This window comes from Rhinopithecus roxellana, chromosome 3 (assembly GCF_007565055.1).
Source record: "Rhinopithecus roxellana isolate Shanxi Qingling chromosome 3, ASM756505v1, whole genome shotgun sequence".
NCBI classification, from domain to species: domain Eukaryota; kingdom Metazoa; phylum Chordata; class Mammalia; order Primates; family Cercopithecidae; genus Rhinopithecus; species Rhinopithecus roxellana.
The window spans coordinates 19641881-19658327 of NC_044551.1; the positions used below are offsets into that span (position 1 = coordinate 19641881).

General features: G+C 37.8%; 1 protein-coding gene across 1 annotated transcript in view; it reads left to right on the forward strand.

Annotated features, from left to right (window-relative positions):
- The window catches only part of ADAMTS16 (ADAM metallopeptidase with thrombospondin type 1 motif 16), a 193636-nt gene that overhangs the window by 59061 nt on the left and 118128 nt on the right, over positions 1-16447 (forward strand). The window contains exons 9-10 of the mRNA XM_030927454.1: positions 3991-4128; positions 13812-13965. Of these exons, the coding sequence (XP_030783314.1) occupies positions 3991-4128; positions 13812-13965 (292 nt within the window). The remainder of the gene's footprint in view (positions 1-3990; positions 4129-13811; positions 13966-16447) is intronic.

Below are 16447 nucleotides of genomic sequence, written 5' to 3' on the forward strand. Positions count from 1 at the left end.
TGGGAGGCACAGGGTGATTTTTAAAGACTTGAAGAATATTGGAGAAAGCCAGCCCCTCTAACCATCATCTGCACTGGGGATTGTCAGGCTGTTCTCTGGGGAGCTGTGGTAGGTCAGCGCATCAGTTCCTACCGATTACATCGGTTGTCTTTCCTCTTAGGATTTCTTTTCTGTTTCTGTGTCCAACAAGTATTTGAAATCCGTTGACATTTGGCCAGACCTTCCCATACACATGCATGCACACACGCATACCCACCATGAATGGCACTTAGGTGTTATGTGACTTGACCAAGGCCCCATTTGGATCATAGAAGGGAATAGAAGTTTTCAATTTTCTTTGTGATGTGCACAGTCCCAGGCATTCTGTACAGTTCATTAGGAAGGTTTTACTATCCCGTTTTATGTATGACAAAACTGAGGCTTGGAAGGGGTCAAGTAATTTGCCCAATATCAAGCAGCTTATGAATGACAGAGCCAAGACCCTGACTGAGGTCCCTCCACCTCCACAGCCCATGCTCTCTCCCATTATCTTCCCTGACCATGTCCCTCAGTTCCCCGCAACTGCCGTCTTCAGCTCAGCCTTCTGCCTGTCATGGAGGATGAGCTGTGCTTCTCCACATGCCTGCATGAAGCCTGCGTCAGGGCTCGGGGCAGTTCAGTCCTACCTGTGGTTGCCATCGTTATGCCAAGGGTAGACTTTGCCATCCAGATAACATTGGCCCATGGTTCCTTTAAAGAATGTCTCATGTCCTTAACCACTACTGCCTGAACAGCCTGAAATAAGTGATACAGCTTCTATGAACACTTGGTTGGCTGTTCAGCATTCTCAGTATGTCATTAATAATAAACAAATACTTCCCATTAGTAATTGAATCACTCAAAAATATTGTAGAAGACAATAAAAGCATGACATTGAAATATAATTCCCAAATTCAATTTAATCTGAAATTAGGTTTATGTCTGGGTATGTTATGGCTGGAAAGGTTGTCATTTCTTCACTCAACAAACATGAATAGAGACCTGTTATGTATCATCAAGTTCACTGGCAGTGGGTTAGATAAGAGGAGTCTCTGTCTTTTAGAAACTTATGAACCAGTAAGGGAGAAAAAGATAAAATATATTTATGATTTTAGCAAATGGGATGGTAACCATTTTAAAGTACTGTGGTGCACAGGAGCAAGATACATTCTCTGGTCTGCATCATTTGAATATAGTTATATTTCTTGGTTGCCAAATAGCAACCTTATCTTCAAAATGTATTCTATTCATTCTTCTGTGACTTTATTAATGTTGGTATTAAATGCAATCACTGTGTGATACTTTTATGCTGATCTGCTGGCATTCATTGCATTACAAATGTGGGCATTGTACTGATTAGAGACACAAATTAGGCCGGGCGCGGTGGCTCAAGCCTGTAATCCCAGCACTTTGGGAGGCCGAGACGGGCGGATCACGAGGTCAGGAGATCGAGACCATCCTGGCTAACACGGTGAAACCCCGTCTCTACTAAAAATACAAAAACTAGCCGGGCGAAGTGGCGGGCGCCTGTAGTCCCAGCTACTCGGGAGGCTGAGGCAGGAGAATGGCGTGAACCCGGGAGGCGGAGCTTGCAGTGAGCTGAGATCCGGCCACTGCACTCCAGCCCCCGGCCCCGGCGACAGAGTGAGACTCTGCCTCAAAAAAAAAAAAAAAAAAATAGAGACACAAATTGTGAAATAGTGGTGCTAAGATTTTGGTGGACATCAGAATCACCTGGGGATGTGTTAGAATACGCCCAAATGCCAGGTCCTAACCCTCAACCTACAAAATTAGAACTATACCACTGCAGGCTTGGGTAGCTACATTGTGCTGTATATCTCTCAGATGTTGATGTGTCAGAATTTGAGACTTGATACTAGAAAAAAAATCATTGAAAATACTTCAGATGTAAAAGTTGAAGGCCAAGATTTCCTCAGACTTGGGACATTGTGGATTTTGAATTCCTTAGAAAGAAAGGTAGACGCGGTAGCAAATTTCTCGAGGGCAATTTCTGGACCATAATGTGTCTTCTTCATTAGCAGCTCAAGGGCCAGACAGGGGAGGGTAGTTTGGTATTTTGTGTTCCCCCTTTTCTCCCTAAGGCAGCCTCCTATTTGGGATTTCAGCCTGAATCTTTTTCACAGCCATGACACATTTCCTCTGCCATGTGGTCCCTCTGGCCTTGATTAATTGCCTTTAATAGAACTTCAGAGAATGGGTGGAGGCTAAAATGACTACATCTACATCATCCTTGGTACTGATCAGGAATTTTGCAGAAATTCAGCAGTGTTTGCACGCCAGATTTCCTTGGATACAGTCTTCAATCACGTTCAGGTTACACTATTACATGAATCCTGGCTAGGCCCTGACACCAAAGTGTCCAGGCTTCAGCCTTGACTCTGCAACCCTGGATGAAGTCTCTCTCCAGTCCTCAGTCTTGCTGTCTTTATATTAAAGCCACCTTATAGAACTGTGTTGAGTTTTAAATTAGAATATAGGTTACAGGCCTACCATAACAGCTGTAAAATGGTGAGTGCTTATAAATGTTGATTACTATATTTTCTAGTAATATATTACTAAATAGCTCTAAACAATGCAGTTAAATAGACAAGTACAGATTCTCTTGACACCGTTTGGAGCTGACTTTCCCCTACATTGGTGTCTTCCTGTCCCTGCTGCCTTCTGTGCACTCCTTATGGAATTCTTGGCAGCATAATGTCCCCCACAACTAGAAACCACCATGTCCTTCTTTGCTTTCCCTCTCTCTTGCCTTCCTCCTTTTCTCTGCATCTTACCAATGGGACCCTGTGCTCAGGGAATCCATACAATGGCTAGGTGCCAGACATTAATGGCAATAGTGGCTTAGCTCTGCCAGAATGTATTTCCCTTAATGGGAGGTCTTTGGAGTCATAACAGCTCCCAAGGAAGTAGGCTGTGTTCTTCTAGGATAATTGAAAATGGGATCATTGAAATGATCCTTGAGTGCACTCAGGGCCCTCCTACAGCTTTCACAGGTTAAGAAGAAGAAGCAGATTTGCTGGTGAGGGAGGTAGCAGCCCTGGAAAATGTGATTCTCCCAGGTGCACGGCTCCATTTTCTCAGGTGTTATTAAGTGAGTGTTGATTGGCATCGTGGGCTCTGAACACCTCTGATGGCCCCTATTAAGGGTTCCTATAGCTGCTGTAGCTTGAGATGTACCTGTACTCTGAGCCAGGTGTGGGTCTCCAAAGTGCTGTGGTTTTCACATAAAAGTAACCTGTGCTGCTTCAAACGACACCCACAAATACATTCAGCCATAGTCATCTGTTGGGTTTCCGTGGAGCTACTCTCTCCAGATAGAGGGATGCAGGTCAAGTGCTGCCCACCCATCACAGCCTCCAGTAGTGCAGGCCTAATAGTTTGAGCTGGAACATCCCCAGGTGGGGCTAGAGACAGAATGTCAGCCCAGGTGAGTTGCAGCAGCTGTTTGTAGTTCCCAAATTGCAGTGAGCATCAGATTCACCTGGGGCGCTTGTTTGGAAAGCTCAAACACCTGGATCTCTCTTTTCTGAGTCAACAGTTCCTGGGTAGAAGTCTGGCATCTATAGTTCCAACAAATACCCATGGAAACTCTAATAATCCTGCTGAGCAGAAAAGAGTATGAAGAAAAAGAAGCAACATAGAGCAGTGTTAGCTTAATCAAGAAGATCCCAAGTTCCTCCACCCCATTCAGAACTCAGGCATCTGGACATTTGCTCTGCTTTGATATCGGTGCACACTCTCAGGCAATTTGGTGGATGGTCCGTTCTTCAGAAACTGTCTTTGAACACATGAATATTCTCAACCAATTGGCTGTTGTGGCTTTTATTTTTGCCTGCCTAGAATACGGAGGTGAGGGAGTCTCACAGTCTTGACTTGTAATTGTTAGAGGATATTAGATAATTTAAACTGTTTTTTTTTTTTCTGAAAGAAACATCTCTCTCTCTCTCATAGCTTTGGCATGATTCATGATGGAGAAGGGAACATGTGCAAAAAGTCCGAGGGCAACATCATGTCCCCTACGTTGGCAGGACGCAATGGAGTCTTCTCCTGGTCTCCCTGCAGCCGCCAGTATCTACACAAATTTCTAAGGTAAGAACTCTTTGAGCCGGTCTTGTGATCTTTCAGTGCCTCTGATGCTCACTGCCTGGTCAGCCAGATCCTGTGCAAGCAGCCCCAGGCTGTGCTTCCTGATATGGTTCCCTTTGAAGGTGTCTTGAGACATTCAATTGACCTAAGAGTTTGCTAAAAATCTCCTTAGAGCATGGAGGCCTGCTGGCTTAATCCAACATTGATTCAAAGGGAATCAGTGACTTGAGACTAAAAGGGAGCCATAAGACACTCACCAAAATATTTGTCACTAACATTTAAGTTTTACTATTCTCACTTCTGTAATTAGGAATCTTCAGGAAGTGAATAGAAAGATCATACATGTACACATCTGTATACACAATAATAAAGCATAGCTTTTTTTTTTTGGTTTTTCTTCCTTCTGTTTAGTTTTTTCTTTCTTCTCCTTTCTTCCTTCCATTTTTTTCTTCCTTTCTTTTTTTTCCTTTCTCTCTCTCCTTCTTTCTACTAAATGCATTCCTCATTAGGTGAAGAAACTTGAGTATATAAACTTTAACCTAGCTGTAATATTCTGTAATTATCAATAATATTTTTAGAAATTTTCTCTAAACACTTATTTAGGAGATAAAACGTTGGGGAGGTAGAGTTTGACCCTTGAAAAATAGTAGATTTTAAAATTTCAGAGAAATGAGGAACTTTATGAAACATTCTTAGAACTGCTAGTTTATACACTATTGCCTGAATCTCTTTGGCTTTGAGTTTGAAGTTTGGTTTAAATCTTAAGCCAAAACTTTATTTCTGACATTACAGTCTAGTGTGGATTGGAATGTGTCTACTCCACACAGTCCTTCAGAGACCCAGGTTTCTTCCATCCTGTGACCTTTCCTCTTCCAGGACCTAGTTCCCCACTGCAGCCATCTGGGGACTGAGGACAGAGAGAGCACAGGAGGGTGTGCGGGACAAGGGTGGTGTTCCTGGAGGAACTCATATGACCACCTAAAAGTGCAGAGGGCATTGAGAAATGTCCTCTACCCATGTGCTTAGGTGACAGAGAGCCATCTGTGCCACATGATGAACCCCAGATTCTTTTGCAGAAAAGTAACTGAAACCAGGAGGGACCAGCTAGTCAGTGGCCAAATTGTGAGTAGAACCCAGCGTTCTGGACCCTAGAGGTGATCTCTCTGTATTTATCTCAAGGACAATGGATGCAGCCGGCAGAGGAAAAGCAACTCTGTTGCAATCATAGCCTTTATTATTTTTTAAAAAATCTTTAAGTACTAATAAAATCATTTGTTTCAGATACTAAAAAGATGAATGAGAGTGTTTAGAAAGCAGCTTTTATGTCTTGAAGATGACTGATCTGTGAGAAACAGCGGAGGCAGGGCACATGCTGGATCTGCATTCATGAGCTTTGAGTGGATACCACATGCTGGATCCACCTAAACTCAACACTCCTCTTCTTCACTTTTGAACACAACTTCTCAGATTGAATGGCAGTACCGGGGAGAAATTGTGGCTTGTTGTTTTTGCTCCTCATTGAAGACACACTGATTTGCACCTTTGCTGTTTAAGGAATACTGTTTATTCAGTCCTAGCGGGGAGACCTACTCTTATTCAGGTTGGAGGATATGTTTATTCATTAGCCAGAAATGTATTTTGCCAGACACATAGAAGGACTGTGTTTGCTCTTAACAAACATACTGACTCACAGTAGTTCACTGATTCTAGTAGAGGAGATACACAAAAATGTTTCCTTATTTTCAAAATACACGAATGCTTGAAAATACTGAAGGGAAATGGGCTGTCATGTTTAGTTCTCAATTAAATTCATTCACAATGTTTTTGAAAATTGTATTTTTGAGATTCATCAAAGAAAGCATTCTTTATTCTTAATTATTCTTGATTCAAGGGAATGTTCTAGGGAAACATTTGCAAACACAACCACCTTAAGAATTTGGAGGAGATTGCACAAGAAATCACAAGATTACTAGTAAAGTTGAAAGTTAGATGAGGAGGAGAAGCAAATAAAAGTTTAAAAATGAAGAACAGAGAGGACACAAATGTATAGATTCTAAGGAACTAGCTAGTTGTGACAGGAAAGTTTGAAATTTGACAAGAAAGGAATTATATTTCTATTATTAAAAAGTAGGACAAATACTAATACTTCCAACAAAAGCAAAGGTTTTTTTAAGTAACAGCTTTAATGAGCTAAAATTGATACACAAAAAGACACGTATTTAATGTGTACAGTAAGATGAGTTTAGTTGTTTGCATGACCAATGAAATAGTCTCCACGGAGATTCTACCAGATTTGGTGGAAGAAAAAAATAACTTGGCAGCACCCAAGAAGTCCCCAGGCTGGGAAACCAGATTATCTGCCTTCCAAGTTTCTGTAAAGTACATGTCTTTTCAGTCAAAACTAAGAACTAGTTATTCCAAACTGAGAACTAAGAACAAAATTCCCCTACCCTATTAGATCCTGTAGATTCTTCAGTGTTCAACTGGCCTCTCTGGTTCCTTTCACTGACCTACTTCTTTGTGTCCTACTTTTACTTTTGTTTTCTTTCTTCCTTTTTTATTCATTTATTTAATTAATACAGCTCCTTTTTTTTTTTTTTTTTTTTTTTTCTGTTGCATAGATTAAGTCTTCTTATTTCTAGGACACTATTTGAGTAGGATCACACCAGTACTTCTGTTGGTTTTACTCCAGCTTACTTTCTGGTGGTCTGTTGCCCCAGGGCTCACCTGGGGCTGGGTTGCCCCTATGGCTGCCTCTTCCCTCATTCTCTAGGGTTCCTGGCTTCCCATCTTCCCAGCCAGAATCTTGATCATCAGCCTCCAGGGGCTGTGTTCCTCTAGCTTGGTCTTTTTTGGTGTTCCTACTCCAAAGACGAAGTCAAGGTACATTAAGGAACAACTGTGTTTCATAGTTTATGCCACCCAGGATAACTGACAATAGTTTGGACGATATGTGTATCTTGGTAAGATCAACCCATATTCTGGGAATATATACTTGATCATTTTTTAAAAAAAATTATATTACCACAAAAGACAATGTTAGAGTTGTTCTACAACTGACATGATGTATAGGAGTACATTTAGCATTTGTTTTTCCCTGCATGGTATTCTCAGAGTCAAGCTGGGGATTGTTAACATTGTTTTTAGCTGTTTCTTGCAGCTGTTCAAATTTTTCTCTGTGTGTGTGTAGAAATTCTACTTTGGGAAACAAGGAAGATTATTCACTTTAGGCTCACTATGCTCTTTGTTTTCTATATTCCAGATCCTTTCTATAATTTTCTAGATTCAGAATTTTTTAACCCTCTTTTTCATCTTAATGGTTATGAGGAAGATACAGTAACACATTTTCTATTTTGAAATATCTTCTGACAACTTAAAAACTCGGTGGATTATAATTTGGGTGTGCAGTGAGAACCAGCATAATGAAAGTCCAAGAAAAGTTTTATAACTGCCAAAAAAATATAGGCAGACTCGTGGAAAGAAGAAAAGTACATGCTTGGAGAGTAATTATTTTGAGGACATTGAAAATAGATTGTCATCTTGAAGACATAATATAGTCGTAAGAGTGATTATTAAGATACTGAAATTAAAAGCCATTTTCATTCTATGATACTGGAACAGCTGAACTATAAGTTGAAGTGTGCTGATGTGTTTTTGTGTGAATCCAGCAAAACGCTGCTGTAGAATTTCAATAATAAACATTTATTTTCAGGGACTTTACTAATTTTTTCTGACCACATGAGTATAAATAAATAGGTAAGGTTTTACGTGCTTACAAATTTGTTTTCTTGAATGGTGAAATTTTCTAAGAAAGTCTCTTGTTGTCAGGTTCACTATTAAGATTCATTTTACTTGAAAACCAGTTGCAAATTGGACACTTCTACAGTGTGTTAAATCTTGACTTTTCACTGACTTAATGAATCTGAGACTGTCTTGTTTGTATTGTTTGCTGACTTTCTGATTTCTAAGTAATCAAAATACTGTTATATTCTCCACCAATTAGGTGGCTCTTTGGATATGATCCCAACAATGAGTAAGGATAAATGGCTACCTTTTAAGATGAATCTGTTCTCGTTATTAGTAGTCTAGCATTTGATAGTGGAAAAAAACTATAAGGGAACTCAATTGGCCTGAAGTTTTCAGCACAACTTTTCTCTATTCTTAGTAGAGTTATGAAGGCTTGATACTTTTTTGGAGTGAATTCATCAACCTAGTCAATAAAGTCATTTGTCATTTTCCATTAACAGACACAGACCTCATCACATTACTCATGTCTGCATCCAGAAGGCCTGTGACTTAGGGAAATTTTAGCTCATTATTTAAAATTTCATGACAACAGGGACTCATCTTCAGTTTACTTTTTAAAAATTTTAGTCACGCTCTGCAGATCAGTGAAAATGCCAGTTCTCTGACCATATGAATCTGAACACATCAAAGCATGAGAAAGGTGACCAACATCACAGGGAACTGGGAGTGTAAGTGGCGCCATACCCCATACTACTTATGTTGATAGGAAATGAGATCTGACCTGAGAGCCCATTAAGCATGTTTTTGCACATAATGGAAATAATACATTTTGATTCATACCCTGCTCTGTGATACAAGGCTCATCTTAGGTCATGGCCAGTTGTTGTGTCTGCAGTGCTAGTGTGACTCTAAGACTGGAGGGTAGGCACTTTCCTGCGGAGGAGAGAAGGACCGAGGAATCAGGTCATGTCTTGCTCACCCATGCCTGGGAAGGTCTTAACCTTGGCGGGTAATATAACCTTTTCTGAGGCCCCCAGTCTTCTTAACTGAAAAATGATGGGATATAACTAAAAGATCTCTCAAGCTCTTTAACATTTTTTTGGTCCACCACTTAGAGTGGGAAAGGGATTTTGAAATGTTGTACTGATACTTTTGACCTGCCTTAATGTGTTCATTAACATTATTTTTGTTGTGGTACGAAATATATACAGAAAAGTACAAAATTGTAAGAGTGCATACAGTTCAATGAATTTTTACACAATGAACACAGTAGTGTAACTTCTACCCAGATCAAGACACACAGTGTGGTAAGGACTTTAGAAGCTGCTTCTCCCCACTCCAAGGGCTTCCTGTCCTCCCCAAAGGTATTCAACCACCATCCTGACATGGAACACTGTATATTGGAATCAGGAATTATGCACCATTGTGCAGTTGTGAGATTCATCCTTGTTGCTGCATCTAAATATAGCATTAGTCTACTTAGTTTGTCACATATAACTTACGTACTAAATATATAAATATACTAAAATTTATCATTCAATTTGTAATAGACATTTGAGTTTCCAATTTTTGGCTATTACAAGGAACAGCACTGTGAATATTCTCTTGGTTTGCATATATGTCTCTGAGTATATATAGGAATGGAATTTTCAGAGTCATAAATATATATGCACAGGTGCAATAGACAGTACTAATCAGCTTTCCAAAGTGACTGTGTGAAGTTACACTCCCAGAAGTGTTTGTGAAATTTTCAAAATGGTTTCAAATCTTTCCCAACACTTGGTCATGTTGATATTTTTCATTTTAGGTATCTGGTAGTGTGAAATTTCATATCAATGTATTACTAAGATTGAATACATTTTATATGTTTAATGGCCACTTGAACATACCTTTTTAGTAAAGCGCTAAAATCTTTTGTGCATGTAAAAGAAAGAGACCCTGTTGTTTTTCTTCTCTCTTGATGAGAGTATTGTATACATTCTGAATGTAAACATTTTGTCCCATTCTGGCATATATGTATTATAAAATCTTCTCTGACTCTGTGACTTTTTATTTACAGTTTTAATGGTGGTTTGCTAAACAGAAATTTTTATTTTTTTAATGGAGTCCAAATTATTGATATGTCTTTAGGGTTGGTGCTTTTGTACTCTGCTAGAAAAAAAAAAAAAACCAAAAACCAAAAACCTCTACTCATCCCAAAGTTACAAAGGTCTTCTTCCACATGATCTCCTACAAATTGTATTGTTTGCTTATCACATGTAGACCACTTAATTTTTGTATATGGCATGGAAAAAAGTCAACGTTCATTTTATCCATGTGGTTATTGTGGTCGATTGTTTTTAAAATGGTTGAAAAGATTTTCCTTTCTGCACCCACACTTTTGGGGTCTGGACCATTTTGCATTCTCACTGGAGGTAAATGAGAGTTCCTGTTTCTCCATGTTCTCATCAGCATTTGACATTGTCAGTGTTTTGGATTTTCCCTATTCTAAGAGGTGTGTAGTGGTGTCTCATTGATGTTTGAGTTTGCAATTCTCTAATGACATATGATGTTGAGATCTTTTTATATGCTTATTTGCCATCTATATCTGTTCTTTGATTAGGTGTCTGTTCAGATTTTAGTCCACTTTTTGTTATTCTTATTGTTATTTTCCTTTCTGTACCCACACTTTTGGTGGCTGGACCATTTTGCATTCTCACTGGAGGTAAATGAGAGTTCCTGTTTCTCCATGTTCTCATCAGCGTTTGACATTGTCAGTGTTTTGGATTTTCTCTATTCTAAGAGGTGTGTAGTGGTGTCTCATTGATGTTTGAGTTTGCAATTCCTTAACGACATATGATGTTGAGATCTTTTTATATGCTTATTTGCCATCTATATCTGTTCTTTGATTAGGTGTCTGTTCAGATTTTTGTCCACTTTTTGTTATTCTTATTGTTATTTTTATTGTTTTCTTATTCTTGGATTGTAAGTGTTATTTATATGTTTTGTGTAACTGTCTTTTATTGGCTATGTCTTTTACAAATATATTCTCCCACTCTGTGTCTTGTCTTCTCATTTTCTTGACATTTATTTCACAGAGCAGACATTTTTTATTTTAATGAAGTACAGCTTGTCATTATTTCTTTCACTGATTGTGCCTTTGATGTATCAAAAAAGCCGTTGTCATATCCAAGGTCACCTAGATTTTCTCCTATGTTATTTTCTAGGAGTTCTATAGTTGTGCATTTTATATTTAGCTCTATGATCCATTGTGAGTTAGTTTTTGTATGGAGTATAAGGTCTGCATTTAGATTCATTTTTAAAATTTATTTATTTATCTTATTTTGTTTTTTGAAATGGAGTCTCACTCTGTTGCCCAGGCTGGAGTGCAGTGGTGTGATCTCGGCTCACTGTGACCTCTGCCTTCCGGATTCAAGTGATTCTCTTGCTTCAGCCTCCTGAGTAGCTGGGATTACAGATGCCCACCACCATGCCTGGCTAGTATTTTTGTATTTTTAGTAGAGACGGGAATTCATCATGTTGGCCAGGCTGGCCTCGAACTCCCGACCTCAACGGATTCACTGTCCTTGGCCTCCCTAAGTGCTAAGATTACAGGTGTGAGCCACTGTGCCTGGCAGATTAATTTTTTTGCGTGTAGATGCCCAGTTGTTTCAGTATGACCAGTTTAAAAGGCTATCTTTTCTCCATTCCACCGCCTTTGCTCCTTTGTCAAAGATTAGTTGACTATGTGTATGTGGGTGTATTATCGGCCTTTCTATACTGTTCCACTGATCTATTTGTCCATTCCTTGTAACTGTATAGTAAGTCTTGAAATTGAGTGTTGTCAGTCTTTGTTCTCTTCCTTCACTATTGCTCTGGTTATTTTAAGTGTTTTGCCTCTCCATATAAGCTTTAGAATCAGTTTGTTTATATCCTTCAAATAACTTCCTTTAATTTTGACTGGCATTGCACTGAAGCTGTAGATTAAAATGGGAAGAACTAATCTCCTGACAAGATTGAATCTTCCTATCTGTGGACCTGAAATATCTCTCCTTAGTTTTTCTTTGATTTATTTCATCAGAGTTTCGTAGATTTTTCTCATGTAGGTTTTGTACATATTTTGCTGGATTTATATCTATTTCATTTTTGGGGTGCTAATGTAAATGACATGTTTTTAATTTTCAATAAATTCTGTTTGGTTGTCATGGTTGTCACTGGCATATAGAAAAGCAATTGACTTTTGCATATTAGCCTTTTATCCTGCAACTTTGCCATAACTTATTAGTTCCAGAAATTTCTTGGTGGATTCTTTCAAATTTCTACATAGACAATCATGTCGTCTATGAACAAAGATAGTTTTATTTGTTCTTTTCCAATCTGTATACCTTTTATGTAATTTTCTTGCTTTATTACACTAGATAGTACTTCCATTACAGTGTTGAAAAGGAGTGGTGAGAGGAGTCATTCTTATTTGTTCCTGATTTTAGTGGAGAAGCTTTAAGTTTCTCACCATTAATTATAATGTTAACTGTGTATTTTTTGTAGATGGAAATTCTCCTCTATTCCTAGTTTGCTGGAATTTTTTTTTTTTTTATCATGAATGAGTGTTAAATTTTATCAAATGATTTTTTTCTTCATCTATTGATATGATCATGTGTTTTTTCTTCTTTAGACTATTGATGTAATAGGTTACATTAATTGACTTTTGAATATTGAACAGGCCTTGCAGACCTAGGATTAATCCCACTTGGTCATAGTGTATAGTTCTTCTCATGCATTGTTGGATTCAATTTGCTAACATTTTGTTGAGAATTTTTCTATCTATGTTTATGAGAGATAAGAAAAACTTTCTTTTCTTGTGACATGTTTGTCTGGTTTTGATATTAGGATAATGCTGACCTCATCTTATAATTTAGGAAGTATTCCCTTTGCTCTGATTTATTGGAAGAGATTGTAGAGAATTAGTGTAATTTCTTCCCTAATCTCTGGTGTAATTCACAGAGAACCCATCTGGGCTATTTGTTGCTTTTTATGCACAGAGTCCTGAGCTCTGAAGCAGTGGAACGTGGGACTGGGGTCCTAGAAATGAGCCAGAAATCTTCCAATCAAGGTGGACAACCATGCAGAGCCAATTTTGGAGGATGATCTGCCATTGCTCATTATATTGTGATTACAGGTTTTTGTTTCTTGGTTTTCTCAGGGAAGGGCCTATTGAAATTTATAGGAGGGATTTAGTTGCTATTTGAAAACACAAAAATATTTAAATACTCTTCACCAAATGCATAAATTATACCAAAGAACATCCTGGCAGAGAAGAGGATAATCTATTTATGGAAAAAGAAATTATTAGTTGGTCTTTAGCTATCTACCAATGAATTTTAGCAAGGTTAATTTTTTGCTTGACTTGGGGGTCATCAGAAATCATCCTGAACATAGAGCATTGCTGGTGGAAATCCAGTGTTCCATGAAGAACCTCTAGAATCTGGAAGATAATATACAGGTGTCCCTTACCCTAGAGAGAAAAAGAATAAAAAGCAAAGAAAGAAAGAAAATTCCAGTCTTTGAAAAAGCTGTGCTTTATTTTTGTAATGCCCATCTTTTGGTTGATTCTGGCAAGAAGCGTGCATAAAAGGTGTGGTGTCCATCATAAGAGCTTCTCACACTGAAAACTGGCTGTAATTATTCAGTTGCACTTTTCCTCATAAGTTTAAGAAATTTAATAAGTATAAATCGTCTTCCTGGAACAAGTACAATGTATAATAAATAATTTCAGAAATTGAAGTCTCTGTATTTAAATATAATTAAGATAAACATTATATTGTACCTCAGGAGACAAAAAGTTCTCCTCTTTGTATACACAATATATGTTGTAAAATTGCATGGGAGAAAAGGGCATAATTAGTTGTATGTCCTTTGGTTACTCTGTGGGCAGTTACTAGTAGCTCATCTCCTCATTTCAGCACTGCTCAAGCTATCTGCCTTGCTGATCAACCAAAGCCTGTGAAGGAATATAAGTATCCTGAGAAATTGCCAGGAGAATTATATGATGCAAACACACAGTGCAAGTGGCAGTTCGGAGAGAAAGCCAAGCTCTGCATGCTGGACTTTAAAAAGGCAAGTGATTATTGGCACATGCTCAATGTAACATGATTCATAAGACTTTTATTTAGTGTAACTGATGTTGATGTATTCTGCATTTATTGGGTACCTACCAAATGTCAAATCCTGTATGTTAAGGCTGGTCCTGTATAACAGGGAACACATGTTTCACTGGCAAAGAAGATGACAGGAGATACTGTTGTGGGTATCAATTTTCATTTGAGAGCCGACTTGGCCTGTTAAGTTGGATCTTTCTTTCTGATTTATCATGTGGGAGTTCAGCAATAACATTTAGTCAGTGTAAGTTGGCAAATTAATACTCTGCATTTTTTTAAATGGTTTTAAAAAAGCAAAGTCCCCCTCCTCTCTCCCAATATAGGCATATTTTATTATAAAGCAGCAGCCTACCTAGGGCTACTGATTAATAAATTTCCCTCAAACAAGGTATTTATAGAGTTGTCTCTTATAGAAGGTAGTATCTACTCCGTCAACCCCAGGAACTTTACCAGAGTGATTTACTAACAGAAATTCCTCATGTAACACAGAGACATATGCTCTTGCTAGAAAGAGAAAATTGAGATTTAGGAAACTGCTCTATCAAACACAGGAAAAGCTACCCAAAAATTAAATAAAAGTAACTATTTTTAAGGTTTCTTTTATTCTAGTTTATAATAAAATCAAGAAGAAATTAGAGAAAAATATAGTCCTCCAGAAACTTCCACAGATTTCAAAATGCATTGGGAATACTCCCAACTTAAATCTAACGTGATAATCTTCTTTCTTCTAAAGTCAAGCAGGGCTCCCCCAGAGATCAATTCCAGCTCTGTGCCAGAACTGGGTCCTTATCTCCTCGGCTGGGGAGTCCCAGACTGGAACAAGAGCTGTAAATCCGTCAGCAGCAGCAGCCATTCTCAGTAGTGCCGTTTCTTGTGGGCAGAAGATGTGAATTCCCTAAGAAATTTTCTTTTGAGTGTTACTCTTCTGTTTGTTAAGGAGAATGGACATAAAACTAATGGTTTTTTTTTTTTTTTTTTCAGAGGTAGGATCTTCTAGATCATGCTTCTGGTTTCTGTGGTAGTTAACTTTGTGACCACGGACTGTGTCATTCATGGTGCCCTGGTGTCATTTGGAAAACATAGGCAATGAAAAGTTAAATGCAAGGTGCATTTTTATTATTGAGGAAATATTTACATGCAGAGAAACACATTCATTTTACATGCACAATCTGAATTTTAACAAATGTATTCTCCCATGTTACTGGCATCTTAATCAAGACACGTTTTATTTACATAAAACCAGAATCTTCCCTGTGCCCCCTCTTTCAACCCCTCCCCGACTCCAGTAAGTAACAGTTATTCTCATTTCTATCACAATTGCTAAATGTTGCCTGCTCTTGAACGTTATAATTACCTTGCTCCATATATTAATATTAAAAGTAAATTGTATAATATTTCGCCATGAATAAGTACGATGTTAGCTGTTGGTTTTCATACAGATACCCCTTATCAAACTGAGGAAGTTCATCTCCAATCTCAATTTGTTCAGAGATTTTATCACACAATTGTGTTGAATTTTGTCAAATTTTTTTCTACATCTATTGATATAGTTACATTGTTTCCTCCTTTGTTCTGTTACTGTGGTGAATTACATTGATTGGTCTTTAGTTTTTTCCATTGGACTTTGAATGTTAAGTCAATCTGCATTCCTGGGATAACCTCACTAGGTCGTGATCTAGTGTTCATTTCTATAATCTGCTGAGTTGATTTGCTAATATTTGCTCATGATTTTTACATTTGTGTTCTTGATTGATATTATTGGGAAATTTCTTTCTCATAATTTCTTTTCAAGAATTGATTATCAGAGTTGTGCTGACCTAATAAAATCAGTTGACAGTATCCCCTCCTCTTCTGTTTTCTTGAAGAGTTTGAAAAAGGTTGCTGTTGTTTCTTCCTTAAATGTTGATTAGAATTCACCAGTGAGTTCTGTGTATGAAAAGGTTTTTGTAATTCCTGATTCAACTACACTAACAGATAAAGCGTTATTCCGAAGACCCTCCTAGCTAGACTGATCAAATTCATTGGAAAAAGTAAAGAAATCATTAAAAGTGACATTAAAGGAGATATTTTTTCAACAAATGACTATGAATTCCTTTAATTACTGTAAGATCTATAATGATATATCCTCTTTCATTCCTCATAATGATAATATGTATTTTAAAATCTTTTTTTTCTTATCAGTCTAGTTAGGAGTTTATCATATTACTCCTTTCAAAAACATCAATATTGGGCTTAATGTTAATTTTTAAAATTTGTTTGTTGGATTCTTTTCTATTTCACTAAGTTCTGTTTTGTCTTTATTATATTCCAAGGCTGAGTATGCGTGTCTTTTTCGTGCTCTTTGAAGTAGCAGCTTGATTCACTGACTTTCAACCTTTTCTTACTTTCCTAATATAACCAGTTAATGTATGTAAAGCTATTCGTGTCTTTCTAAGAATACA